Here is a 25,507-nt window from a genome sequence, read left to right as displayed (position 1 = left end):
CATCTGGTGTTTTCTGCATTTCTCTCTGAGGAAGGACTGCTTTGATACTGTTTAAAGCCGCTTGTACCAGTTACTGAGGTTACTTTGCCATCTTTCTTTCTGATGAGTTAAATTGGCTGAACTTCATCATTCTGTTCAGTTCCAGCACAAGTCTTCCAGCTCCATGCTCCATCCTTCCCCAACGTCTTTTGAAACTGGCTCCTGGTGTGCTGATTCACAAAGCAAACTGAGGCAGGAGTTGCCACTGATGCAGGGTCTTCTGGAGGAAGATGAGGACCCTCCTTGCTGGAGCCCTCCAGTCCTGCCAGGCTCGGGGAGCCCCGCACTGCCAGGCTGCACGCTGGGCTCGCCATGTCTTCGCTCTGCTGAATCAGCCTCGGGTAAATGACACCCTTTGGGAAGGAGAGCATTCTGCTTAGCCAGCTTTTTCTTGCTAATTCCATGACCTCTGCAGAACTGCCCTGTTTATGTGTGCCTGTAGCTCCTGAGGGCTGGGAAACCACAGGCCATGGTGCTGGGGTGCTGTAGGGGGAGCTGCAAACTCCAAAGCCATCGGCGCATCCCTGCTCCAGGGCCGGAGCTGGGGATTCTGGGCAGCTGTGTGGCTCCTGCTGTACTGCCCCCTGCATTCAAGGCAAGGTTCCTCTGGCACTGTGGTCTCCAGATTTCCTGGAAGTTAAGGGCAAATCACAGAACCAGAGAATGGTTTGGGTCTCAGACCATGTTGTTCCACCCCCTGCCATGGGCAGGGACACCTTCCACTATCCCAGGTTGCCCCAAGCCCAGTCCAACCTGGCCTTGAGCACTTCCAGGGATGGGGCAGCTGCAGCTTCTGTGGGCAACCTGTGCCAGGGCCTCACCACCCTCACAGGGAAAAATTTCTTCCCAATATCCCATCTAACCCTGGCCTCTTGTCCATGGGAAGCCATTCCCCCTTGTCCTGTCACTCCAGTCCACTATCCAAAGTCCCTCTCCAGCTCTCCTGGAGCCTCTTTAGGCACTGGAAGGGGCTCTAAGGTCTCCAGAACCTTCTCTTCTCCACGTGAACAGCCCGGCCTGGCACCAGAGCAGAGGGGCTCCAGCTCTTGGAGCAGCTCCTGTTCTGATTGTGTGCTCTGTGTTGTTTGGGTGAGGAGGCTGTGGTCTCAGGGCTGACTCCCAGGAGAGGCTCCTAAGGGCTCCTAAGCCTGGCTGAGGCTGTTGGCAGGACTGGCACTGGTCAGCATCTCATGGCACCAGTGCCTGGCACGAGCAGCACAAGCAAAAGGATCTACCTGGAAAGAGTCCTGGAGCAGATTCTGATGTGACAGGAGACCCTGGCCCCCCAGGAGTGATGGCAAGAGCCAAAGCACAGCTGAAGGAGCCTTTAGCATGCTTAAACAAATAAATCCTATGTTTTTACAGAGTTTTATGTTGTGGCCCAAGTCATCTGGAGGCATCTTTGCCAGGTGCAGCTCTCACCGTGCTGAGCTTACAGCTGGAGAATCTGGTCTTGGGGAAGAGTCAGAAAATCAGAAAAGGCCATTGCTTGATGCCCTGATCGATAGGAGTTGGGAGGGATGGTGAAACTGTAGCAGGAAGGCTGGAGGATGGTTCTGATGGCTGGAAGCTGAGCAGGATGGAATCGCAGGTGCTGTGCTGAGGGAGGTAAAGATTCTTGGTGCTCTGGGGGCAAGAACTTGGTACTGCAACTAAAGAGGAAAATCTGGGGATGTCAAGATACACGGGGGAAGATCAGGATTTGGAGGTGGGCTCAGGAGAGAATTGGGAATCTCTGTGGCTGCAGTTTCAGTTCCCTTGATCCAATACAGGCATAGTTGCTGCAGGCAGGGACAGTGCAGCTCTTCCCACTTGGCAGCTCCACCTACCCGTCCCTGTGATCAGGAGCTGCTCTGGCAGGAGCCAGGCATGTGTTGGGTTTGGTTCAGTCAGTTCTCAGCTGCTCGTGGTGTGACCACGTGAATGCAGGTGGTGAGGAGGGGGAATGCATGGTCAGGTCTGGGGCAGGCAGAATAGCCCTGGATTGTGCTGATCCGAGCTGTGCTGATGGCAAAGCTCCGTGTGCCAGGTGTCCTGACCGTGGCAGCAGCACCAGCAGTACCCGGGGAGGAGCTGGGAGCCTGGTGCCCGTTCAGGGACATGCTCCGGGTGTTTGCCCAGACACTGGCTGGTCTCCCTGTGCTCGCTGTGGGTCGGTGTGATGTCAGTCCTTGCTGGCTCTCCGCCTTTCCAGCACAACTGTTGTGGGAAGTCCCGACATAACTCTTGTCCCAGCATAAACTCCAGATTTCTCAGGAGTTTCACAGCTTGGTTGCACAGAGCTTTTTCCAGTTTAGGGATGCTCTGCACTGACTGTTGCTCCAAGCAGCCATGTCCTGCTGACCCAGGCCTCTGTCAGAACAGGGGCAGCAGTGATCCTGTCTGCAGAGCTGCCTCTGTGCTGCATGTGGGGTGAGCCCTCGTGCATTCCCGCTGTGCTTGGGCTGGAGTTGCCAGGCTCTCTGGGAGTACCCGGTGGGAGTGGTGTGAGTGGGGCCAGCTTTGGGCAGTTGACTGTGAGTCACTCATCTGCCATTCGTTTTCAGGAGCTTTCCCAAAGATGCTGACAGAGCATGTCCCCTGTCTGCATAGACACCTTCCAGTGTTGGGCACTGCTGGACTCTCACCTCCTCTGGAATCTCACTGAGATGGGAATGTAAGGCATGGTTGCATCCAGGCTGGTTGTTCTGAGCTAGTGATGGGACTTTTGCTTAATTTGAGTGGCCAAATTAGATCTAAATGATGTCTGATCTGGTCCTAAACTGTGTTTCCAGCTGGGCTGGCTGACATGGAATGGTCCTACACTGGGGAATACTGGGTGCTCTGGTACCTGGGGCAATAGGGTACAGCCTTTGGGCTAAAATCCCCTCGTAGCTGGCATGGATGTGGGGGGAGTAGGCAGTGGCCACATGGTCTGGAGGAGCTGGCACGGTAGCCTGGCTGCTGGCAATTGAGGGATGCAAGAGCTGCCCCAGCCTGTGATCGGAGCTCAGCACCTTGATGGGCATCTCGGCAGTACCACAATGCCCTTATCACATCCCTCCCTGTCAGGAGGAGGCCTTTTCTCCTTGTTATCCTGCCTTCCTGCTTTGGCATCAGATTTTTTTTTTTTAAGTTGTTCTCCAAGACTTCCTGCAAGTTGTTATCTCCCTGTGCAGCAGCTGCAGGGATTGGGAATCCATGTCTGTTGTGTTTCTGCCTGCAGTGCCCTTCATGGAAGAGACACCTGTCGTCTCACTCCTGCTGCCTCCCGCAGCTCTGGGCAGCACTGGGAGCACGGATCCCATGGGTGCCTATTCAGGTGGATTTCCTGAAGTGGTGTAGTGAGTGCAAGAAATCTTCTGGGGCAAGAAAGGTAAAAATTAAGATAATTGTAGCTGCTTCCCTACTGGAAGGAGGTTTGTGTGATTATGACCTGTTGCGTGCCTGCTTACCTCTCCTGCCTCAGTGACTTTCAGACCTGCTGTCCAGTTACAACCAAACCTTGCTGCTTCTGAATTCCCATAAATCCTAAGGAAATAGATTTCCAGACAGAGCAGAGCACCCCAGCTTGTGGCATGCAGAGGGAAAGGGATGTTTGCATCTGTCCCGGGTGTCTGGCTGCAGTGGGGCTGCATGTCCACTCTGGAAGCCCTGGCTGTGAGTCACTGGGGAATTCCTGCCTGGGGTCATGTGTGAGATCTGGTTCTGGCCATGTGATCTATGTGATGAAATCCACTCTGGCCTCAGGGCTCTGTGCCACGCTCCCAGCTGCTGCATCTGGAATCCTGGCTGGGTCCTGCTGGTCCCGGAGTCCCAGGGGTGGGAGCTGCTGACTGCGGGTTGCCTTGGTGGCCAGCGTGGGCTGTTGGCCCTGGCTCCCGCAGTGGGCGCAGTGCTCACTGGCTCCTGCTCTTGATTTTGGGCATTTACCCCAGCAATGACTCCTGTGGTAGGGAAAAGGGGTCTGGCCTTCAGAGAGGGACTTTGAGCAAGGGACTGGAGTGACAAGACAAGGGGGAATTTGTCTTCCCATGCATGGGATATTGGGAAGAAATTTTTCCCTGTGGGGGTGGTGAGGCCCTGGCACAGGTTGCTTAAAATGGTTGTGGCTGCTTCATCCCCGGAAGTGTTCAAGGCCAGGTTGGATGGGCCTTGGAGCAACCTGGGATAGTGGAAGGTGTCCCTGGCCATGACATGGGTGGGACTGGGTGAGCTTTAAGGTCCTTTTCCACTTGAACCATTTGGTGTTTCTATGATCAGCCTCTGGTAAGTGCTGTCCATCCCCAGTGTCTGGAGGATCGAGCGAGGCTGGAGGAGCACACACCCATGCAGGATGCCACACTGGTGGCAGGTGGCCAAGGCCAGTGCAGTTCCTGGTGGGAGGTGGGTGCCGCAGGGCTGATGGTGCCGTGGCCCTTCCACTCGGGAGCAGTTCGATGGGAGAAGCTTTTCCTCATCCTGGTTTTTCACTGCAGTCAGCCCTTGCAGCCTCACCTCGTCAGGTCCTGTGTATGGGAGCACAGGACAGGGCCGACCTTGCTGTGGAGGGCTTGGAGTTGACTTAAAAGTGAGAGGCAGGTGCTGATGAGCACATGGGGGAGCTTTGTCAGGACATGGAGCTCCCAGGTCAGCCACCTCACCTTGGGTGATTTGGGTGTTCCTGGTGGGCACAGAGCTTGGGGGAGCTTTGAGGAGCTCTTTGGAAGAGGAGAATAAAGTGATTTCAGGTGGTTTACATAGAGCTTTTCCAACATGAAGCACAAACAGAAGGAAGCAGGGAGGTGTTTGCTGGAATTCAGCCGCTGGGGAGCGGAGCTTCTGCCAGGGTTTGGGAGGGAGACAGTGGAGGAAGGGTGGTTGTTATGGAATGAGGCATTTGGGAGGAGGAAGACACGCAGCTCGCGGTTGACGTGACAGAAGAGGAGGGCCCGGAGGGGGATTCAGAGGGAGCATTCGCCTGCTGAAGAGAGAGGTTAGGGAAATAATTCCAGTAGCAGCAATGTTGTGACTGAATAGGGATGAGGTAGGATTTTATGGGTTATAGGCACTTTTGGGGAAAAGGGGCAGTAGTGGTCAATGCAGAGTGGATGCTGGGGGCCTTTGGCTGTGTGGCCAGGGGACAAGGAGGTTTCAGGGACTGGAGCTCATGTAGCTCTGCAGGGGTTTAGGGACAGCCAGGATGAGAGGTGAGGAGAGGGAAAGGAGGATCCATGAACTCTCACTGTCTGAGTCATGTCCTCGAGTCCCAGACAGGGTCTGAGTGACGTCCCTCGTCCCTGAGCAGCAAGGGCTTGGGGGCAGATGGGACAAAGCTGGGATTAGCAGCAGTTCTCTTTAATCATGTGGACCTTGGACTTGTGGTGCACACTTGAAATGCTGGAGGGGAAAAGAAGCTGAGACTTCATTTTGGACAGGAGACAGTCCAGGAATAGAAAAGCAGAACTATGAATCATCACACAGAGCTGAGGGATGGCGTTAAATTAAAGGCTGGCTGGAGGAAGCGTGGAAGAAGAAGGGAAGGTGCTATGGGCAGAGCCATGTGAGACACCCAAAAAACAGCAACACTGGAGGTGGAGAGTGAGGATGGTCTGTCTGAGGCCGGTGAAAAAAGCTGTAGAGAATCAGGAGGAGAACAAAGAGGATAAAAGAATTGCTGGGATCAACGAGGACAAGCTGTTGTGGCCAGTTTGGTTCCTGAGAGAGGAGCTGCAGGGTCCAGAAGAGCCCAGAATCTGCAGGTGAGGCAGGAACAACCTTGTGCAGTCCCCTGGTGAGACAGAAAACAGAGATCCTGGGGTGGGGATGTCTGTCCTCCTGGGAAATGAAGGCCTGTCAGTGACATCAGACACCTTCCCAGGAGACTGGAGAGAATTTGGAGAGAGGTGGATTTGGTGCATGGACTGTTGGATGGGTGAGGAATTGCATAGATGGCCTCATCTAAAAGTTTATGGTCAGTGGCCAAATGGAAACCAGTAATGAACACTGTCCACCCTGGGACCAGTACTGGTTAGTATCTTTATTAATGACACAGACAGTGGCACTGAGTGCACTCTTGGTGTGTGTGCAGGTGACACAAAGCTGGGGGGTGCAGGTGACAAGCTGGAGGGCAGGAATGGCATCCAGAGAGACCCTGAGAGAGGAATGGGCCCATGGGACCCTCATAAAGTGCCAAGTGCAAGGCCCTGCACCTGGTTCTGGCCAATCTGCTGTACCAGTACAGTCTGGGGCACCTTTCACTATCCCAGGGTGCTGCAAGCTCTGCCCAACCTCGTCTTGGGCACTTCCAGGGATGGAGCAGCCACAGCTTTTCTAGGCACCCTCTGCCAGAGCCTCACCACCATCACAGGGAAGAATTTAACCCCAATATCTAATCTAAATCTCCTCTTTTAGTTTAAAACTATCACCCCTTGGTCTGTCACTGTCTGCCCATGTAAAACATCTGACATTACATTTTTTACTGGAAGTTTCAGTGAGTCCTGTGGCCTCTGCCTGTGCAGATCTCCTCTTTGCTCTTAGTCGTGGAAACTTACACAAAGGGGCTTAACCCCCCCCTGTCCTCAGCATCATTCCTCAGTGTCTTCTCTGTCCCCTGTGGAACAGGCCAAGCCTTCCTGTGTCCTTATGTTGGTCACTGAGGTACCTGGGATTCGCCTCTTGATTCTGCTGTTTGTCACTGGTCACCTCTCACTCTTTGTGTAGCTGCTCTGGGCTCAGACTAGGGTGCTGCTGCCACTCCCTTATTTTTATCCTTATTAATCTGGCCTCATTTCCAGTTTCCTTGTGCATGCCTTCCCGTGCCAAGCCTGGTATGGAGCTTGGGTGAGCCAAGCTGGTCTCCTACCACACTGGTTTCCTCTGCACTGGGATGATATCTGTGTGTGCCATCACTGCTGCTTCAGGGACCCAACAGCTTTTTGTAATCTTTTTTTAGTTTTCTCTTTTTCTTTTTTCCTTGTGGATTTGCTTCCAGTAAGATCTTGCCTGTGGAGTTTGGTAATCGTAGAATTCTGTAATGGTTTGGGTTGAAAGGGACCTTAAAGGTCATCCAGTTCCACCCCCTGCCCTAGGCAAGGACATCTTCCAGAAGAGGAGGTTGCTCCAAGTCCTGTTCAACCTGGCCTTGGACACTTCCAGGGACGGGGAGTCCACAGCCTCTCTGGGCAATAGCTGCCTTGGTGGAGTCTCTGCAGTTTGCTGTCCTTCCTCCCACAGACTGTAAGAGCTTGTGGACAGTCTTTCCTGCTCTGCCTCCTCCCATCAGCTTGCCTCAGAGGGTCAGCTGAAAGATGCTCTGGTAGACTGCAAGAGGTGGAAATTGAGTTGGAGAGAGTCTAAGAGAAAATCGAGGACAAAATGACACGTGGCCTGGTACAAGTGAGAAATGGGCATGGGAGGAGGTGCCCAGCCCCTTTGCAGGGCTGGGAGTGGATTTTTGGGGAGGGGATTGCACAAGGTGATGAGGTGTTCGGGGAGCTCTGGTGGTGAGAGGTGAGGGGTAGACCTAAATATTCCTCTTGGAAGAGAAAATGCCTAAATGTGTGTTGGGTTTAGTCAGCTGGTTTGCAGGCTCTGTGGGTTTGTGGGCTTTGGTTTCAAACAAACTTTGATACTGGAGTGTCTGTTCCACTGCTGGCCATGTATTGTGAACTAATAAATGGTATCATCGTCCCCCTGCTCAGTTTAACTGCACTGCCATCCAGGCAGGTTGGGAAGTACTTTGTCCAGCTGGAAAGGTCTTGGTTCCCCCATTCCTGGAGGTCTTCACACCCTCCCGGGGCAACAATTGAAGGGAGCCCAACCACTGCTTCTTCAGTCGGTTGTTCCAGTCATTAATTCCTCCAGCTGCTGATAGTTCCCGTTTAATTCCCAATTTGCATTCATCTGTTTTAAAGTTCATTTTCTCACTTGTTTCTTTAGATTGGACTAAATAAAACTTTGTTACCTGAATGTTATTCCCTGAGAAGTTTACTGTTAACTTCATCATCAATTATCTCTTGATGTTCTTTCTGGGAAGTAAATCGCATAATGCTCATTAAAAGTCTCTTCATGAGTTCATTTCCTGTGGTCTTCAAAGAGTTTTTATGGCTCTTCCTTACACAGTGTTCTTAAAATGAAAATCATCAGATTATAGGCAGTGCGCTCCCACTTGACCCAGCCATAGTTCCATGAACTGTAAATCCAGTTTCTTTCTCTGCTGGCTGCTCTTTTTCATGAAATCCCAGAGTGGTTTGGGTTGGGAGGAACCTTAAAGGTCATCTGTGGTCTGTGTTTATTAGAGCTCTGTTGTCTGGCGTATCCATCCACCGCCTCCTGATGGTTGATGATGTGAATCCACACTGATGGTTCCTGGTCACCCAGTCATTTCTCCTGTGTTGGAAACACCACAAAAGGGTGTGGTCTGGGGTTTGGGGCTGGGGGATCTGAATGTCCCAGCATTCCTGGCATTTGCCACTTCACCTCTCTTGGACCTGGCATAATAAAAGTGTTTTCCCAATTGTCTGAAGCTTCCCAACATCACTGGTGAGGCTCCAGGTGTCACTGGAGTCCTCTTACTGGTTGACGTGGATCTCTGGCTGTTCTGAGCCTGGTCCTGCTGTGTTTATTGTAAATGACTTTGCGAAGTGATGGTTTATAGAGGGAGTGAGTGTTCTATGAGAATGGGTTACATGGTCATCGAAACATTGGCGGACTTGTTTATGTCATGGAACCATGGATCACTTCGGGCTGCAAGGACCTTCAAGGTCGTCCAGTCAAACCCTGTGTCAGCAACACCTGAACCACCTGGAGGAGTGGGATCAGCTGTCACGTGAATTGTTGTTTAAAAACATCCAGTTCCATTGACTCCATCCCCTTCCCAGGGACTGGCGTCAGCAACGGCTGCTGGGGGGGGGGGTATGAGGTCACTTTGCTTTGTTCCAGCCATTCCTGAATAGCTCTGTTATTTCAATATTTATTAAAAATTAGCATGAGCAGGAGTGTGAGCTCACTCTTCCTCGCTCTTCCTCACACCATTGCATTCAGGTCGTTTGTGCCTTTAAATTAGTTCCATTTTTTAATGACGTTTTTAAAATTGTTTCTGCTAATGGTTTTGCCATTCTACATTTGTGTTTGCTCTTCCTGAGTGTTTGTGTCAGCGCCTCTGGTGCCATCTGTGCGAGGCCCAGCAGACCCCTGCCCCTGGACCTGCTCTGGGAGCGAGCCATGCCTCCCTGCGCGGGTCCGTGCTCCACACAGCCGCTTCCTGCTGCTCTCAGCATTGTTAGAGACTCGTTTTCCTGAAGGCTTCAACTTCCTACACCATTTTTGATGCTTCCTGCTTTCAAGATTGCATTGACATCTGTTTCCTCCTCTTTCTTCTTACTTCTTACCCTTTTTTGGGCAGTTTGGATGTCACTCACCTCCAGGTGGGTACAGGAGTTATAGCCTAATTGTTGTTGTGGTGTTTTTGTGAGGTGTTGGCATTTGGGCTGTCTGATCAATTGTGGAAGTGTAAAAACCCAAACCACAGCAAAAGCCCCGAACTGGGGCTTAGAATCCTGGAATGGTTTGGGTTGGAAGGGACCTTACATCCCGTTCCATTCTACCCCGTTGCCATGGTCAGGGACACTTTCCACTGGACCAGGTTGCTCCAAGCCGTGTCCAACCTTGTCGTGGACACTTCCAGGGATGGTTCAGCCACAGCTGCTCTGGGAAAACCCTGGTTGCCCTGCTTTCCTCTCCAGGTGTTGGGTCCTGCTGCTGCTCCCCCATTGTCCTGGCTCCCGCTGTGCCCATGGCTGTGTCTGGTGGGCTCCTCACAGCGCTGGCCCTCGTGCTGCGTCCCCTTCTCTCCTTGAGCTAGTTCTGCTGGTCCCAGAGTGCAGCAGCGCTGCCAGATTTAGGTGGCTCACTAAAATAAGTGCAGTTAGTGAGAATTTGGGTTACTTTATTACTGAAGTAGGTGCTAGGCGGCTTTCTCCAGGTGAGGAGGGTGCAGTGGTCAGACGGACAGGGCAGGTCCGGTCCCCTCAGTCCCCCTGCACCAAATGACATGCCCCTGTGCCCTGGCCATGTGGATGCGGCGCTTGGGAACACAGGGGTGGCGTTGGCAGTGCTGGGGGAACACTTGGACTTGATGGTCTCTGAGGGTTTTTCCAACCTTAATGATTGTGTGATTCCGTGACAAGCTCTGCTTCTGGCACAGCCTGGCCGTCAGGCTGCCCCATGCCTAGGGCAGGGGATGTTGAGGCTGACGAGTGGGTGGGCATGTGGGGCACGGGGTGAGCCCTAGGCTGGGCACCAGGGCCAGCAGGGCAGTGGCAGCTGGGGTCAGGCTGAGAGCTCACCTGATCTGCGGCGATGAGGGCCCCACAGCAGGGCCACCGGTGTGTCTGGGGACAGGCACGGCACCCCTGCTCAGTGTCCTGGGAGCACCACTGGCGGACTGGGAGCCCCCTGCCCATGCCACTGCCAGGTCTGTGCTCTGCCCGGTGCCAGGACCTCGGCGAGCCGCCGGCAGCAGCACATCTGTGAGCAAACCTGCAGCTGGAGCTGCTGTGGCTGCATGTGCTGGCCAGCAGCCGTGTCCGAGGTGAGTCACCGGCCACGCTGTGACTCAGCCGCAGCCTCTGCTGTGCCGCTGGCTCTGGCACCTGAGTCACTGCGCTGTCAGGCCCCCAGCCCTGGATGGGCAGGCTGCAGGCAGGATTGGGAAGGACAGAGTGAGGAGTCCAGGTGGAGCTGTGACATGGGGGGTCCCAGCATGGGCGTGGGGGGAGCCTGGGTCAGTGTGATCCTGCTGGGTGTCCTGCAGCACGTCCCCTCCACAGCAGCTCCCCAGTTCCATGTGTGACACGGAGCAGCAGCAGGGCCACCTGTGCGACATGAGGAACTCGGGTGGGTGACTGCAGGGGTCAGGGTGCTCACAGTGGCTCTTCCCTGCTGGTACCTGTCTGTACAGGTAGTCTGGGCAGGCAGGTGTGTGCAGCTGTGCCCCAGGTAGTTCTCTCCAGAGGCTGGAGGAGAGTCTGGCCTGGAGCGCACCCTGCTTTCATGGGAGATCATCTGCAGAAGTAGTCAGTCCTGGAGCCTTGCCAGCCTGAGGGTGGGGATGGCTCCTCGTGTGCTCCTGCTGGAGTAGGCACTTGCTGTGTCCCACAAGACTCCAGTGTAGAAGATGACATCCTTCCAGCTGCCCCAGGTCTGAGCTCTCGGAGCTGGGTTGGAATTTTCTGTGTGTGGGAAGCTGCTCTCCTCGAGGTTGGACATCAGTGTCCAGACCTGCAGGAAGGGCTTTAGGAGTGTGCCTGTAATCATGGCAGGAGTGTGGCTCATGGCCAGGTGTCCATTATCTTCCAGGCATGGGCAGGGCAGTGGAATGCACGTGCCATGGAAAACTCCTCTCCATCAGCACGTTGCCCACTGTCTGACTGTTGGTCTGTGTGATAGTACAAGATCAGAGCTGGGCTGAGCAATTTCAGCCCTTGGATTGGGTGTAACAGCCTGGGGAGGCCCGGGCCCATCAGCTAATGGTCCTGCTGACCACAGTGGGGCCAAGGTATGGAGCACATGGTGGGGATTTTGGGCAGTGACCTCTCAAAGTGGACCCCTGGCTGGAAAGAAGGCAGAGGGGCAGCTCTTCTCTCCTCTTCTGGGAGATGTGTCTATGTTAGCTGAGGGCTTCCTGGGTAGAGGGAGCTCCCCTCAACAGCTTTGCTGGTACTCCTGGGGTTGCAGTTTACATTGTGGTGTTCTGCAGACCCAGGATGCGAGTCCGGGGAGTCCCATGGTGCTGCCAGGTCCTTCCCAGCTTTGCTTTCAGGAAAGACTCATGGCTGCACTGTGGAGTGACGAGAGTGGGGTGGGACAGGGTACCCTGTGCCAGTGATGGTAATTAGCACCTTGGCTCCACACTGTCCTTGGGCTGACCAGAAGCACTGTGGCAGTTCGCTGTGTCAGGGAAAGGGCCTGCCCTGGGAGGCACTGTACCGGTGCTCCCCGTAGTGCTTGGAGCTGTCCTGTAATTCCCTGAGTGACTCACGAGCCCATAAAGCCTTTTTCTGCTGCTGAGGCATTGGGGAAGCCTTGGTCAGCAGGATCACTGTGTGTGCTCCAGGATCAGCTCTGATGGACAAGTTGGCACTGGACTGAGCCACCATGAGTCGTGAGCTTCCATCCCCTGATGCACTGACATGGGAGGCTCTCTGGAAACCCACCTGGCTGTTGAAGGAAGCAGGAGCAAACACCTGAGCGAGGCTGGCCTTGGCACTGGGGTGCAGGACAATGGTGTGGGCAAGCTCCGTCTCCTCTCCTGGCACTGGGGCGGGAGTGTGACAGGTTTAACAGTTAAATTCCCAATGTTGGTAATTGTCGTTCCTTTGAAGTCTCTAATTCTGCTGTTTCCATGGAAATAGAATGATCTTGTGATTAAGATGTGAGGCTGAGGTGGCAGCTCTCTGGTCCTTCAGAGCTTCAGGTCCTTGTTTGCTCCCATGATGGTGTCTCTCTTTGAGAGGAGGCATACACCTGCCCTTACATGGCAGTCTGGGTTCCTGCCTTCAGAAAGGTGTCTAGAAGCCCTGCCTTGTCCCAGGGATCCTGGCAGAACCTCCTCAGGTGCATCGAGCGATGGTATTGCTCGTTCTGAGTCGACTTTGTGAGTTGTCCTCTATGGAAGCTGCAGGATCCAGAAGTGGGGGAGTTGGCTCATGCGGTGTCAGGGATGGAGGTGACATCACCTGAGTCTGCTCCCCCAGGCTCCTCGTCATCATCATCGGTCTCAGGCTGAAGTAGGAGTGATAAGTAGGTTGGGTGACTTGGGCACTAGAAGTGCTGATTTCTCTCCGTGCTGTGGGAGGGCCGAGGGTGCTGGATCAGATCCGGAAACTGTAAACCGCAGATGGCTGGAGTTCAGCTTGAGAGGAGGAGGAGGAAGAGTTGTGATGGGACCCACTTTAATTCTGGCACCCTCCTGTGCAGGGTGGTGGTGCCAAGGGGACATGGGGCTGGTGGGGCTCAGCAGGGCCTCTCCCTGCAGAGCTGCCCAGGGAAACTGGGCTCTGCAGAGCAGATCCATTCTCAGGAGGCTGGGGAACTGGGATGTGCAGCCCACCATTCCCAGGTTCTCAAGCTCTCGTATCTGGCTACTTGGCATTTCTCCTGTTTCCCTGTCTCAGGTAATGCCTTGGAGGAAAATCCCACAGTCGCCATGGTCATAGAACCCAGAACCTTCTGGGGGTTGGAAGGAACCTTAAATCTCATCTCGTCCCATGCCCTGCCATGAGCAGGGATATCTTCCGCTAGACTGGGTTGCTCCAAGCGCCATCCAACCTGGCCTTGAACACTTCCAGGGGTGGGTAGCCACAGCTTCTGTGGGAAATGTTTTCACAGAGTTGTTGAGAATAACCCCAAGATTTCATCTGAGAAATACTGGAGATGCAGGAAACACTTGCTGGGCCCCAAGCAGAGCCCACTGTGGCTTGGCAGATCAAAGTCTAGAGCACTGGGCTCCAGCCTGGAGCTGGGAGGTTGATCAGCTCTTCAATCCCTCACTCAAAGCTGGAAAAATGTACAGCGTTGGCCAAGCTGCCTTGTTTTTTCCCAGCCAGCTTTTGGGAAGTGTCTGAATTGCTTTTGCTGAAACTTCTATAAATACCATCCTGATGCAGTGAGCGAGCATGGAAAATGTTGGTGGGAATGTGGGTTTGGCAGCCCTGGGCCTCGGCGCCGCGGGGACGGTGTGACAGCCCCAGCCATGGCGCTGCCAGCGGCTTGGCGTGCGCACCGGGGGGCGTGGGGAGAGGGGGGCAAGGGGCCCCTCCTTGTGCTGCTGCCAAAGGGGCTCCAGGGGCTCCTTTGCCCCCTGCCCGCCCTATGCTGCTGCCCCACTGTGCGTGGGCTGGCTGTGCCCTTCCTGCTCCCAGGAAGCCATTCCCGAGCCCAAAGCTGCGTCTCATGTTTCTGTAGCCTCACATGGAGCTTTTGTCCTTGGGTTTGGCCAATCGTCCTCTGAGTGCGTGTTCGCTGAGTGCCGCTGCAGCCCTGATGAGACATTTCACACTGATGCTTTATGTGAAAAAATCTCCTGTTTTGGACCTGCCTAATTGGATGTGATGTCCCCAAGTTTCTGCTTTGGAAGAAACAGGGGACAAATTGTTCCCTAGTGGCCTTCTCCTTTCTTCTCCCAGCATGGAAAACTTCACACCCCCTCTGCCATCTTCCTTTCCAGGCTGCCTGTACAGTAGCTGTTCTATCCTGTCAGTCATCTCCTGCCCCTCTTAGTACCTTTAGGAGTTCCCTTCCATTTATTTTTGAGACCCAGGTCAGAAGCGCTGGAGAGGGTGAAGCCTGTGGGTGAGGACAAGAGCGTTGGGATATTCCCTGTCTTGTTCTCCATTCTTTACCTAGTAATGGCTGACACCCTCTTTGCTCTTTGATTGCTGCTGAGCAGCGGAGTGATGTTCACCGAATCATGGAATCATGGAATGGTTTGGGTTTGGAGGGACCTTGAAGCGCATCCAGTTGCACCCCCCCTGCTGTGGGCAGGGACACCTTCCACTAGACCAGGTTGCTCCAAGCGCCATCCAACCTGGCCTTGAACACTTCCAGGGATGGGGTAGCCACAGCTTCTCTGGGAACTGTTTTCTTAGAGTTGTTGAGAATTACCCCAGGATTTCATCTGAGTAGTGAGAACTTGCAGTTTGTTTTTGCAGATGTAAAATCAGAATTGCTTGTTTCTGATGATTCCGCTTCTCATCAGTCACCTGCTGTTCTGGCAGCTGGACACTTGGTATTTTAAGGTCCTTTTGCGACTCTTTCTCTTTGTTTCTGCCACCTTGAGTAATGCTTTGAGCTGACAGGGTTTCCTTGCTTTGTATTGTTCTCCGTGTGCCTGTCACACACCCTGTACTTGGGAGCCATGCCAGCCCTTTCCTTGTGTCATAGGTTAGCAAGCATAGTCCCGGAAGGGACGTCCTTGCTAAGGGGTGCTTACAGTTTCCTCTGGGAACTGACAGAACCTATCAGCTGGCCAGTTTGAATATGGACAATTCTCTAAGCCACTTAAAGTTGTGATCACCTCTGTGATCCACATTTAAGAATAGGCAAACTCCCCCTCCAAGCTCTCTCTCGTTTCCGGCACTGGCACAGGTGGCTGCGGGCCCCGTGTGGGGGCCAGCGGGCCCGGCCAGGCCCTGCTTGGGCCAGGCCGGGCCGGGCCACGGCCATCATGAAGCCATGGACCTGTTCCAGCCATGGAACCCCCCCCCACTGCCTTGCCGTGGGCAGCCGGAGCGGCTCGGCTCTCCCCCCTCTCCACTGCGATAAGAAAAATTCAACATTCCAGCTGCAAAGCTGCAAGGCCGAGGTGAGAGTAACCCTTTTATTGCTATGAAGAGCTGAAAACCTGAGGGAAGAGAGAGAGGAGATGCTTAAAGCTGAAATTCTGTTGTGAAGCTATGATATATCAGAGTATCCTGTTGTAATTTCATGAAGATATGGGGGGTGGAGTGTTCAACTCGTGAGCAAAAGCACCTGCGCTGAGATAGGCAGATGCTGACGCAGCTGTAATTTCATGAGAAGTTTGGACAGGGAGAGATGAACCAGATGAGGACTTTTGCTCCAAACGGGAAAGGAGAAAACCTCAGTCCGTAGAGATGAACCAGATGAGGACTTTTGCTCCAAATGGGAAAGGAGAAAACCTCAGTTCCTAGAGATGCTCCCAGAGATAGTCCTAACGATGAAGATGATGAAGACCCTTTGCTCCCAGGGAAGGAGAAGGGCCTCTGTTTTTGTTTCTGAACGGCTCAACCTTAAAATTGTACCCCAGAAAACTTCAAGAGTGGACCCTCGAAAGCAGTTGCGGGAAAAGCTGCAAGTCGGGGGAAAGGACTCACACGCAGGCAGAGAGACTCCTCTTCCTAAATGGACTGAACAATATTTGGAAGTGGGTGGCTGTCTCGTTGTGATAATGTTTTCATAGCATGAGCAAGAAGAGACTTCTCTTTCTAAATGGACTGAACAAGGTTATTATGGAAGTGGTAAACAGACTGAACATCTTAAGGGTTGTCTTTTCACATTGTCAGTGGGAGAAGGGAGGAAGGTGGGGGGAGGAGGAGAGTTCTGAAGGTGGTATAATTTTTTTTCCTTCTTCTTTTAGGTCTGTTAATAAACTTCTTTATATTCTTTCAAGTTTGGTGCCTGTTTTGCATTTCTCCTAACTCTTATCTCACAGCAGATAAACAGTAATGAGTATTTTGGACCAAACCACTACACCTTGGTACCGGATTGCCTGTGGATGGGGAAGGAGGGGAGAATGTTCCCTGTCCCTCACAGCCCCCATAATGCCCTGCAAATCTGGAGCAGCGATGCTGTTCCTGGGCAAAGTGTTTGGGTGATACTCACCCTTTGCCGTTTGGTTTTGGAGGTTGGTGTTGCTAGAGCCAAAAAACCAATAAAATTATGAGCTGCAGGACTTGGGAGAGAGAACACAAATAGCAAATGCAGTAGTTCCAAAGAATGTCACGTTTGTGCCCAAATCACGCAAAGGCCCTGTTAATGAGGGAAGCTGTGCCAACAGCCAGCCTGGCACACGGAGCGGCTGGCACATCCGAACAGCAGGACTGGCACAGAATTGATCCTAAACAGAGGAAGAGTTGGTGTTACAGAATGCAGATCAAGAGTGGAAGTGAGCAAAAGAGGTGGGACACAAGTGGCCATTGGCATCCAGCTGGTCAGTGCCTGCTGGGAATTGGGAGGTTTATTGGGAACGGGGATGTTTTTAGCTGTGATGTTTGACTGTATTGTCTGAAACATGGAGTGTGGGGAGCTATGCAGTGTAAGCATCTCCATCCCTGCTTGGAGAGGTGAAATTCTTCCCTGGAATGGTTGGTCAGTCCTGAACAGCAGCTGCCAAAGTCAGGTGCTTTCAGATTCCCAGCTTTGGGCAGCTGGCACCCAGAGCTGTCTGCAGAGCGCCCTGCGAGCTGGCTGTGAGAAGATGAGTGAGGTTGGAGTGGGCTGATGCTGTGCCAGCCTTCAGCAGGATCCGTGGATGACTCAGGTATTTAGGATGCAGTTAGGCTGATATCGATCCCTGAGAGAGCAGCGGAGTGCCTGACATAATCAGAATTAGTGGAGAATTAAAGGAGGGAAGTGGGTGCTGAGTGACGTAGTTTGATGGGATCTACTTTCCATGACACTGAGAACAGCTCCCAAGCAGTGGGATTAGTGAAAGGTGTTAGTGATTAAATAATACCTTGAGGCTTCTTTATGGTATTTAGGTTAGTCCAGAGTGACCTCAGGAAGAAACTGGAAGAGTCAATGGTCAACATGAGATGTGTGAAGTGGAGTAAGAACTGGGGCCCTCAGTGTATAGTTATGAATACAAACTGGGCTGAGACAGGTTTGGGGAGATTCCTGGGGATCCATCCTCTCCTGTGAGCATTTAGTGTCTGTATTGGGTCCTGGAAAAATCATCAAGAATGGTTCTCCCTTCCAAATCCAAGGTGGTGCGAGGCACTCAAAGCCATCCCCTTCTGCCCCGACCACATGGGAAGTTGGTGTTGGTGCTGGGGGAAGTTGAGGTCTCCCTTGTTGCTCTCTCTGGTCAGGTCAGTCAGGGGCCCCACTGTGACTCAGTCAGGCAGCTGGGACCCCTTGGGCCCTGCCAGGACTTGGTCAGGCAGCTGGGACCCCTTGGGCCCTGCTGGGCCTCGGCGTTGGCGGGGAGACACGAGGTGAGGGTTGGTGAGGCCAAGGGTGTGAGCCGGGCAGAATGACGCAGGGACTGTCCCTCCTGGGGCCCTGGGGTGAAACGTGGTACCTATTCCTGTTGGGAGGATGAGCCTGTGCAGGTTGAGGTGTCTGTGGCTGCAGCAGGGGAACCTTGGGGGACGGTGGGAACAGAGAACCAGGTGCAAGACCTGCACCCTCCATCCCACCTTCTGGCTGCGGCTTGTGGCTTTCAGTTTCTGGGTTTTTCTACTGTCTGTGGTTGGTGGTTGGCCTCTCTGCAGAGGCCTTGGGGAGGAACCCAAAATGCCTGGGTTAGACACAGGTAGGCTCCTCAGGCCACTGGGGTCTGTAAAGGTGAGCACTGATGGAGATGGATGGCGTGGGGAGCTGCTTCCAGCAGGGGCTGCTCCAGGGATCAGAGCTGGGACCCTCGTGCCGAAGTGGGAGCAGGAGCAGGAGACACCAAACCCTTGGCCAGCCTGGAGCAGGGTCTTTGGCTCAGCATGCCTTGGGCTGGGGCTACCTCCGGCTCTCCCCAGGACTTGGGGGCAGCGCCTGAGGTATGAGTGGATTCATTGAAATGGATAGTCTCACCTACAGTGTTTGTTGTGAAGCTGAGTTTCGTGTGCCAGGTGACATCTACTTCTTAACCATCCCAAGGGTGATATTTCGTTCTCTAAATCCATTGCTTGTGAGAATCGAAGCTCCATCACAGGGTCTGGAGCCTGTCCACCACGAGGGAGCTGGAGAAGGTTGTTGGGGGCTGGAGCACTGCAGTCCCCCTGCTCCAGGTGGGATACAGGGGTATTACTAACACTATTCTCACAACTGGCTCTTGTTGTTTGCAGCAAAACAATCTCTGCCTGTGTGTGCAGATGCTGTTAGTCACCATGCTCGCCTCAGAAGATGACGAGGTGGGAGCAGCAGTAACATGGCATTTGTTGGAGTGCTCAGGCCCCCATGAGCATCCCGTGTTGTTGCCAGCCTCAGTAGCTTTTTAGTTTGTGTTTTGAAAATACTTCCTTTGCCTGCTCATTGTTCCTGAGCAGGTGCCTTTGGGAACAGGGCGGAAGGACAGGATCTTTCCATGGCTTTAATTGTTTTGCATGTTTCCCAGGGAGGGAGGAGTGGTTTTGGAGAGCTTTGAGAAGCACTGTTGGGAACATCCCTTTGGGATTCTGAGCTGCTCCCCTTCCTGTGGAGCTTGATGCCACTCCAGTCCTACCTTTTGCTGGGGTTGGCTCTTCCCAAAATTCTTGTGTCATTGGTGTCTGCGATGCTGCATGCGCAGAGCCAGAAGAACGTGAGGATGGGTGGTCTGTCCGGTTGGCACAGACCTGGCTTGGAGGCCCAGTCTCCATCTGCTGCTGGGATGGGTGGGGGCTTTGCTTGCGGGCGCAGAAATGTCCTGTACCCGCTGGGCGTATGAACGTCATCACAGTGCGGTCATGTCTGAAGGAGCTCCATGGTCCAGCTAAAGGACAGCTCTGTGACCATCCTTTGCAGGCTGCTGTGGGGTCTCTGCCTTTCTGTCAAGGCTGGAAGGATTTTCCAGCCTCCTCCATCTCCTGCCATATTCTCCTCCTGATCTCCATGTGGTTTTTCACGTCCTCTGAGTCCCATTGCTGCACCGTTCACTTTTTAGTTTCACTCTGTTGCCATTTCTTCTTTTGTTTGCTGCTTTTGAAATAAACTGGAGGATTTTCACTGTTTAAGTGATGGTTATGGGAGAGATTTTAAAGTGAGGCTGGAGAACCTGAGGAGGTCTTCTTTAGTCCTCTAACTAAATTTTCACATGGCCTTTTGTCTTTGGATTTCAAAATCCCAAGGAGTTTTCACAATGTCTGGCCTAATCATGCTGATGCTGCTCATACCTGCATCACCAGTGGGGAGCTTGGGAATTGGGAACGTTCTGGTGCCTGGAGACAGCCCTGTTCCATGGGAACATCTCTGTACCTGGAAGCAGCCTAGTGCCTGGGGACAGCCCAGTGCATGGCTGGCAGCATGGCGGGGCTGCTCATGCCCTGGAGTGCAGGTACCAGACTACCTGCAGGTTTAGTCAGGATACTGGTATGGGCGTCTCTGCGCACAGAAGTGCCCGGAGGTGGCTTAAGGAGCGGAAGTGATTGCTGCTGCCTTGATCTTGTATTACACCCTGTAGGTAACATCCCAAAGCGTTGTCTTCCGGGGTTCCCTGAGGCACCAGGGTCTGGACCCGCTTAGGAAGCATCATCCCTGCATCTGTCATCCCTTACATCTGTCATCCCTACATCTGACTTGCAGCATGTGGGCGCAGGATCTACAGCGTGGCCACCCCCACAGGGTCCATGGCAGGATGCCATCTTCGAAGGGCTGGCAGCAGTTTGGTGCTCAGATTCTCTCCTTGGTGGACAAGAGCATGGCCATGCCCTGTTAGGGTGACATGGGCATGACCTTGCATGTGTGGGAGGGAGGCGTTTGCTTCAGCGCTGCATCCTGGGTGGGGGGAGAAGGTGGCAATTTCCTCATCAGCAGCTCGAGGTTTGTGGCAGGACCTGAGCTGGGGGTGGGCAGTGTGGGAGGAGGGAGGGAGCTGGTGCTGGAGTCGGGCTCTCCTGTGACTGTTACTTACTTCCCAGCTGGTGTTAACTCTCTGCTGGCTGGGCCTGTTCCTCCTCTCCATGGAAACTGTAGGGAGCAACCTGCACTGAGGCACCTCTCATGGCAAGAGGCTTTGGAAAGTCAGTCAGCCTGTCAAGTGTTAAACCCAGGGCTCTGTGCTGCACAGGCACGGAGACAGGGCAGGGCAGGGCATGAGGGTCCAGCTAGCAGTGAGAGGCTGTGCCAGAACTTGGACCTGGAGCAGTGCCTCACCTCTCCATCCTGAGACCCTGGGGATGTGCAGGTGCTGTGGGGTGGGCGGGTGTTTGTCAGTGGAGTGCAGGAAGACATTGTCTCTTGGGCTCAGGGTGGTTGGGGTGACTGGAAGAGGTTTTGGGGTGCTTGGGGTGGCCGGAAAGGGTTACCACGGTGGTGCTGTGTGGTGTGCAGTGGTGCTGTGGTGGATGCTGAGCCTGTGGCAGGACTCAGCGTGAATGTATCACCCTGCTCAGGGTCAGGGGACGCCTGTGTCTCCTTCTCCCTCCTCCTGTTTGGGCCAAGGATGTCTCTGGCTCTGTCCCGGCCCCGTGGGGCCAGCAGGCAGGGCCTGGCCCCCGCCACCGCCTCCGAGTGACGGTGCTGCTGACGCACTGGCAGCGTGGGCTGTGACGTGGGGCTGCGGGGGCTGCGGCGCTGCACCCCACGGCCGGGCCACCGAGCCTGCGCCCCCGGACGCTCTGCTTTGGCAGAGCCTCATCAGTATTCCTGGTGCATGGCCGAGCTGGCTGGAGCTGGTTTGCGGAGCCCGGTAGCTCCAGCATGGTCATGACACAGCGCTTGGGGTCCTCCTGCAGCTGCGGGGGGGTTTGTCTGCCATCCCTGGCACTGCACAGAACCCTCCTGCTCTGCTGCTCCAGCTGGACAGTGTGTGCCAGGGCCCTGGGTGCCCTGCAGCCTGGCACAGGTGCAGTGTTGTCACCTGTCCTGCACCCTGTCCTGGCTTTGTCCCTGGCAGTGGTGCCCACAGTTCCACCGCTAACACGGTCTGTGCAGGGCTGTTGGCCTCGGGCAGCCCTGGTAGCACACCGGGCCTGGAGCTGGCTGCTGTCTCCACGTGCTCCTGGTCTCCTGCTGGTACCTGCCCTCTGTGCGGGCACTGGAAGCCATTGGGACCATCCATGCTAGGAACCTCATCCCTCCCCCAGCTGCCGAGGCAGTGCTGGTCCCTCATCCATGCTGGACGTGTGGGGCTGCAGGGGGGCCCCCGGACTCAGGCACCTCTGCAGAGTGACAGTGCCTTTGAACCCACGGGGGATGGTGAGTGCAGGTATCCCATCCTCCCAGCTGGGCATCTCCCTGGCAACAAAGTCGCCCTATCTGCAGTTCTCTGGAGCAACAATACTATTTGGGTCTGGGGGAACACAGGGATACCAGTGCTGGTGGGTCTGGGGGAGCAGTGATACCAGTGTCATGGGGTCTGGGGAGCACAGTGGAGCATTTGACCATGGTTTAGACTCCTTTTCCTTTTCAGGTCTCCACCCTGAATTTCACACCAGGGCCAACCAGCACTGGAATGTTCCCTGGCTCTCAGACTCTTCCCATGCAGCTGTTGTTAAGCCTCTTATGGATTATATTAATTTCAGCCACATGTTCATTGCCATAATGTTTGCACCATGCATGTGACTCAAAGAAGTGCTGGTAAGGGACCAACTTGCTTCTGTCCCCAGGCACCTGCTCTGGGTCAGATTGCCAAAGCCCAATGTCCCTGTTACTGCCCAGCTCTCGGAGATGCTTCTGCAGCCCCGCATAGCCCTGGGAACTCGGGCCAAGCTGCTGCCCGCCAGCAGCTTGTGAGCAGGTGAGCTGTCACCTGTCACCTGCACTAGACAGACACAGCTCCAGTCCAACCCACTATGGTTATGGTGTAAACTGCCAGAGACGAGACACATTAAAGGCATGTGGGGAGTTTCAGTGATGGCTGTCCTCAGACCCTGGTGGTTTCTAGTCTCATTCTCAGTTCCTCCATCGGTGGAGGGCTCAGGCAGCTGGAGCCCGTGTGTTGCGGGGTTTGAGCCCATCCTGGGGTATAGGTTCCCAACCTGTGTGCAGGTGCCCTGCAGCCCTCAACCCCAGGACTTGAATCTAAGGCTCCATTTTAGCCTATATTAGACGTCTTTCATTCTTCCTGTAGGAATAACGTCAAGGGGATCATGTCAATATACATATCAGTGCACACAGCGTTTGCAAACCTTTGCCACGAAACAGCCTAATTAGGTAAGAACAGTGTTATGCTGTTTCTGTGGTGTAGACCAGTATCTTACTGGGATGCAGGAGGACAGGTGTTGTACCTGTATTTCTTGGGCTGCTGGAGGTTCCAGCTGAGTGTTGTGCACAGGTTCTGGCTCTGTGTTTAAGAAAGGTGGAGACAAACTGCAGAGAATTGAGGGAATGCTTTAGAAACACAAATAGCTTTAAAAATATGATCCCTGGTGGGACAGGGAAGGGATGTTGTCAGCTAAGGGGAACTCTCCATGTTTCTCAGTAGATTTAATCAGAATTTGGATGAGGTCACAGGAGGAGGAAGAGCTGGAGCAGAAAGGAGGTCACAGGCTGCAGGGGGCTTGAGGAGGTCATAGTGCTGGAGGGGGCTTGGGGAGGTCGAAGGGATGGGTCAGACAGACCCTGTCAGGGGGATCCAGCATGTCTGGTCCTGCCTCAGCAAGCAGCACAAGGTGCATCATCTCTCCAGCAGACAGTCTGTGATTCAGAGACACCTCACAGCCAGAACCTGCCAGAACATTTTAAAAAGCTGAGACTCATGTGGAAGGGGAGCCATCTGGTGCTGTTGGAGTATGTGTTAAACCCAGGGTTGGGAAGGAGATGGATATAGACGGTCCCATCTCCCTACAGGAAGAACTTTCCATCCCTGGGAGCATGGAGCTGTGCCAGGCATGGTGGAAAGGAGCTTGTGAGGGTCCTGACCTGGTTCCCTGCCCAGAGCCCGGTACCTGTGCCTGAGGTACCCTTGACAGGTTGGCTCGGACAGCCTGGTCCCCGCAGCCAGCCCTGTCTGGTGTTCAGCACTTTGGAAGACATTCCCTTGTAATTGCTTCCTGCAGAATTCCTCGTTCTCGCTGCAGTGCGGCTGCTCTGGGAGACGGGATGGCAGATGCTGTGCATGCAGGTCAGATCCAGTCTGGCAGTTCGCATGTTCCTGTGACCTTGGCACAGATGGCAGAGCTGCAGCTCTGGCGGCTTGTCAGGCACCTTCTGCTCAGTCCCGGGCACAGGTGCCCGTTGGCTTGGGAGGGAGGGGAGTGGGATGTGTCCATTGTCTGCCCACAGGGCATGGCCACAGCGTGGGAGTGGCGGCTCTGAGCTACTGCTCGGGGCATTCGGCAGCGGGTACCGGGGAGGGGAACTGCCGGGGTAGGGCTGGTGCTGACAGGTGCGAACACCTGAGGGAGGAGCAGGACGTGAAGCCCCAGGAGAGGCTCTGGGTGGGACCTCTGCTCCTGCACGCCGTGATGGGGGTCTGTGGTACTGACGGGGATGGGAGGGGAGGTGGATGGTGGGACCTGTGGGCTTAGGAGAGGAAGGAGAAGGGACAGGAAGGGACTTGGCCGAGGCGCTGGCTGTGCTGTAGGGAGGGGAAGAGCTCTAGGTGGGGTTTGGCTGTTTCCGAGGCCTGGGTGCATCCAGAAAACTGGAGAGATAGGATGAGGCCTGTTGAGGAGGAGGATGAGGGGTCAAAGAGAAGGCAAAGTCCAAGAAGGTGATGGGATTTTGAAAGAGTCAAGGCAGTGGAGTCAAAGACTTCTGTATAAGGAGGGGGAAAGGGAGGTGCTGATGTTTAGGTGTTCCCTGGAGAGGCCTGGAGAAGCAGGAGAAGACCTGGGCTGGCTCAGCAGACAGGGCTTTCAGAAAGGTAAAAATAGTTTAAGGGGGAGTCAGACATCTTTTTTTTTCCTCCCCAGAGGGAGCACAGATCATACTTGCAATGTGAAGGAGGGAAGCCAGGGAGAGGGAAAAGGTGTGGAGGAAAAAAGAAGAGGAGAAGGAAGAGGAGAAGGAGGAGGAGGAGAGCCCTGGGGTGATGCTGGAGACAGGGACTGCGGGCAGCAGTGGGGGGGTGCTGGGGAAGAGGTGGAGGAGGTACCACAGTCAGGACTCCAGTGGCCAGGAAGGAGGGTCACAGGTGAGTGATGGTGGGTTTGGTCAAAGGAAATGACTGCCCTGGAACGAGACAGGAGTGAAGCTCTGGCTGAGGTGGTCACACTTAACCTGGTGCCCTGTGCTTCGGGCTCGGGAGGGCTCTGGAAGTCAGTGCTCCTGGGGGTCTGTGCTCCAGGGTGTGGGTGCTCCGGACTGCCCGGGCCCCTGGAACTGACGGTTCCCAGGTGTCCCTGAGCACAGGGCGGCTGTTGAGCATCACGCAACTGCTGAGGGGTTCGCTGCCCCATCACAGGTTTGGGAAAGGTGAGAAGGCAGAAGGCAGCAGCTGGATCTGAGTGCAGGGCCGGTGCGGCCGGGGCTGGGGGGTCTGGGCGCCCAGAGCGGGGGGTCCCGGCAGGAGAGGGGAAGCTCCGGGCCGGGCTGAGGGATGTGCGGCGGGACTGCGGCCGGGGAGGGCAGCGGGGGGCGCGAGGATGCCGCAAGGGGCGGGTCGAGCCGGGCCGGCGGAGGGTGCGCGTGCACGTTTGCCGGTGGCGGGCGGGGTCCCGGTGCCGGTGCCGCGGGCAGCAGCAGCCAGCGGGGGCGCAGCGCCCCCTGGCGGGCGAGGCCGGCCCCGCCCCGCGCCGCGGTCCCCACTGCCGGCCCTGCCCGGCGGTCGGTACCTGGCAGGATCCGGGCCGGTTCTGGTCCCGGTGAACGCCCCGGCGGGGCCCGGGCAGGTTCCGGTCCCGGCGCTCGGCGCCGCCCCGGCGGGGCTCGGGCAGGTTCTGGTCCCGGTGAGTGCCACGGCGGGGTCCGGGCGGCCGGGCAGCGCCGCCGCTCCCTGGTGCGGGCTCCGCCGTTGGCGCTGAGCGCGGCCGAGTGGTAACAGGGACCGGTCCTGCTCTGCCCCGGGGCCGTAGCCCCGCACCGCTCCGGGACGGCGCCGCCGCCGCTGCCCGTGCCCCGGACTCGGTGCCGTCGGTGCCCGCGGAGGGCGCGGCGGGCGGGGCGGCCGCGGCCTCCGCCCCATCCCCAT

General features: G+C 55.0%; 1 protein-coding gene across 2 annotated transcripts in view; it reads left to right on the top strand.

Annotated features, from left to right (window-relative positions):
* The first annotated feature begins 5,726 nt into the window (after nt 1–5,726).
* AGAP3 (ArfGAP with GTPase domain, ankyrin repeat and PH domain 3) overlaps nt 5,727–25,507 on the top strand; it is a 101,438-nt gene continuing 81,657 nt past the window's right edge. Inside the window, exon 1 of one of the 2 annotated variants that reach the window (XM_042022261.1) lies at nt 5,727–5,759. Coding sequence is in view for 1 of the 2 variants with exons in the window: in XM_042022260.1 (XP_041878194.1) it covers nt 24,163–24,511 (349 nt within the window). In the remaining variant the exon portion in view is untranslated. Of the gene's footprint in view, nt 5,760–24,147; nt 24,512–25,507 lie in introns of those variants that run through there. The other variant, XM_042022260.1, reaches the window with a different exon arrangement.

This window comes from Corvus kubaryi, unplaced genomic scaffold (assembly GCF_017639235.1).
Source record: "Corvus kubaryi isolate FWS band 111438036 unplaced genomic scaffold, C.kubaryi_AGA036_p1.0 37193, whole genome shotgun sequence".
In the NCBI taxonomy this organism is placed as follows: domain Eukaryota; kingdom Metazoa; phylum Chordata; class Aves; order Passeriformes; family Corvidae; genus Corvus; species Corvus kubaryi.
The sequence above is the reverse complement of the archived record's forward strand: the minus strand, read 5'-3'. Positions and strand labels throughout refer to the sequence as shown.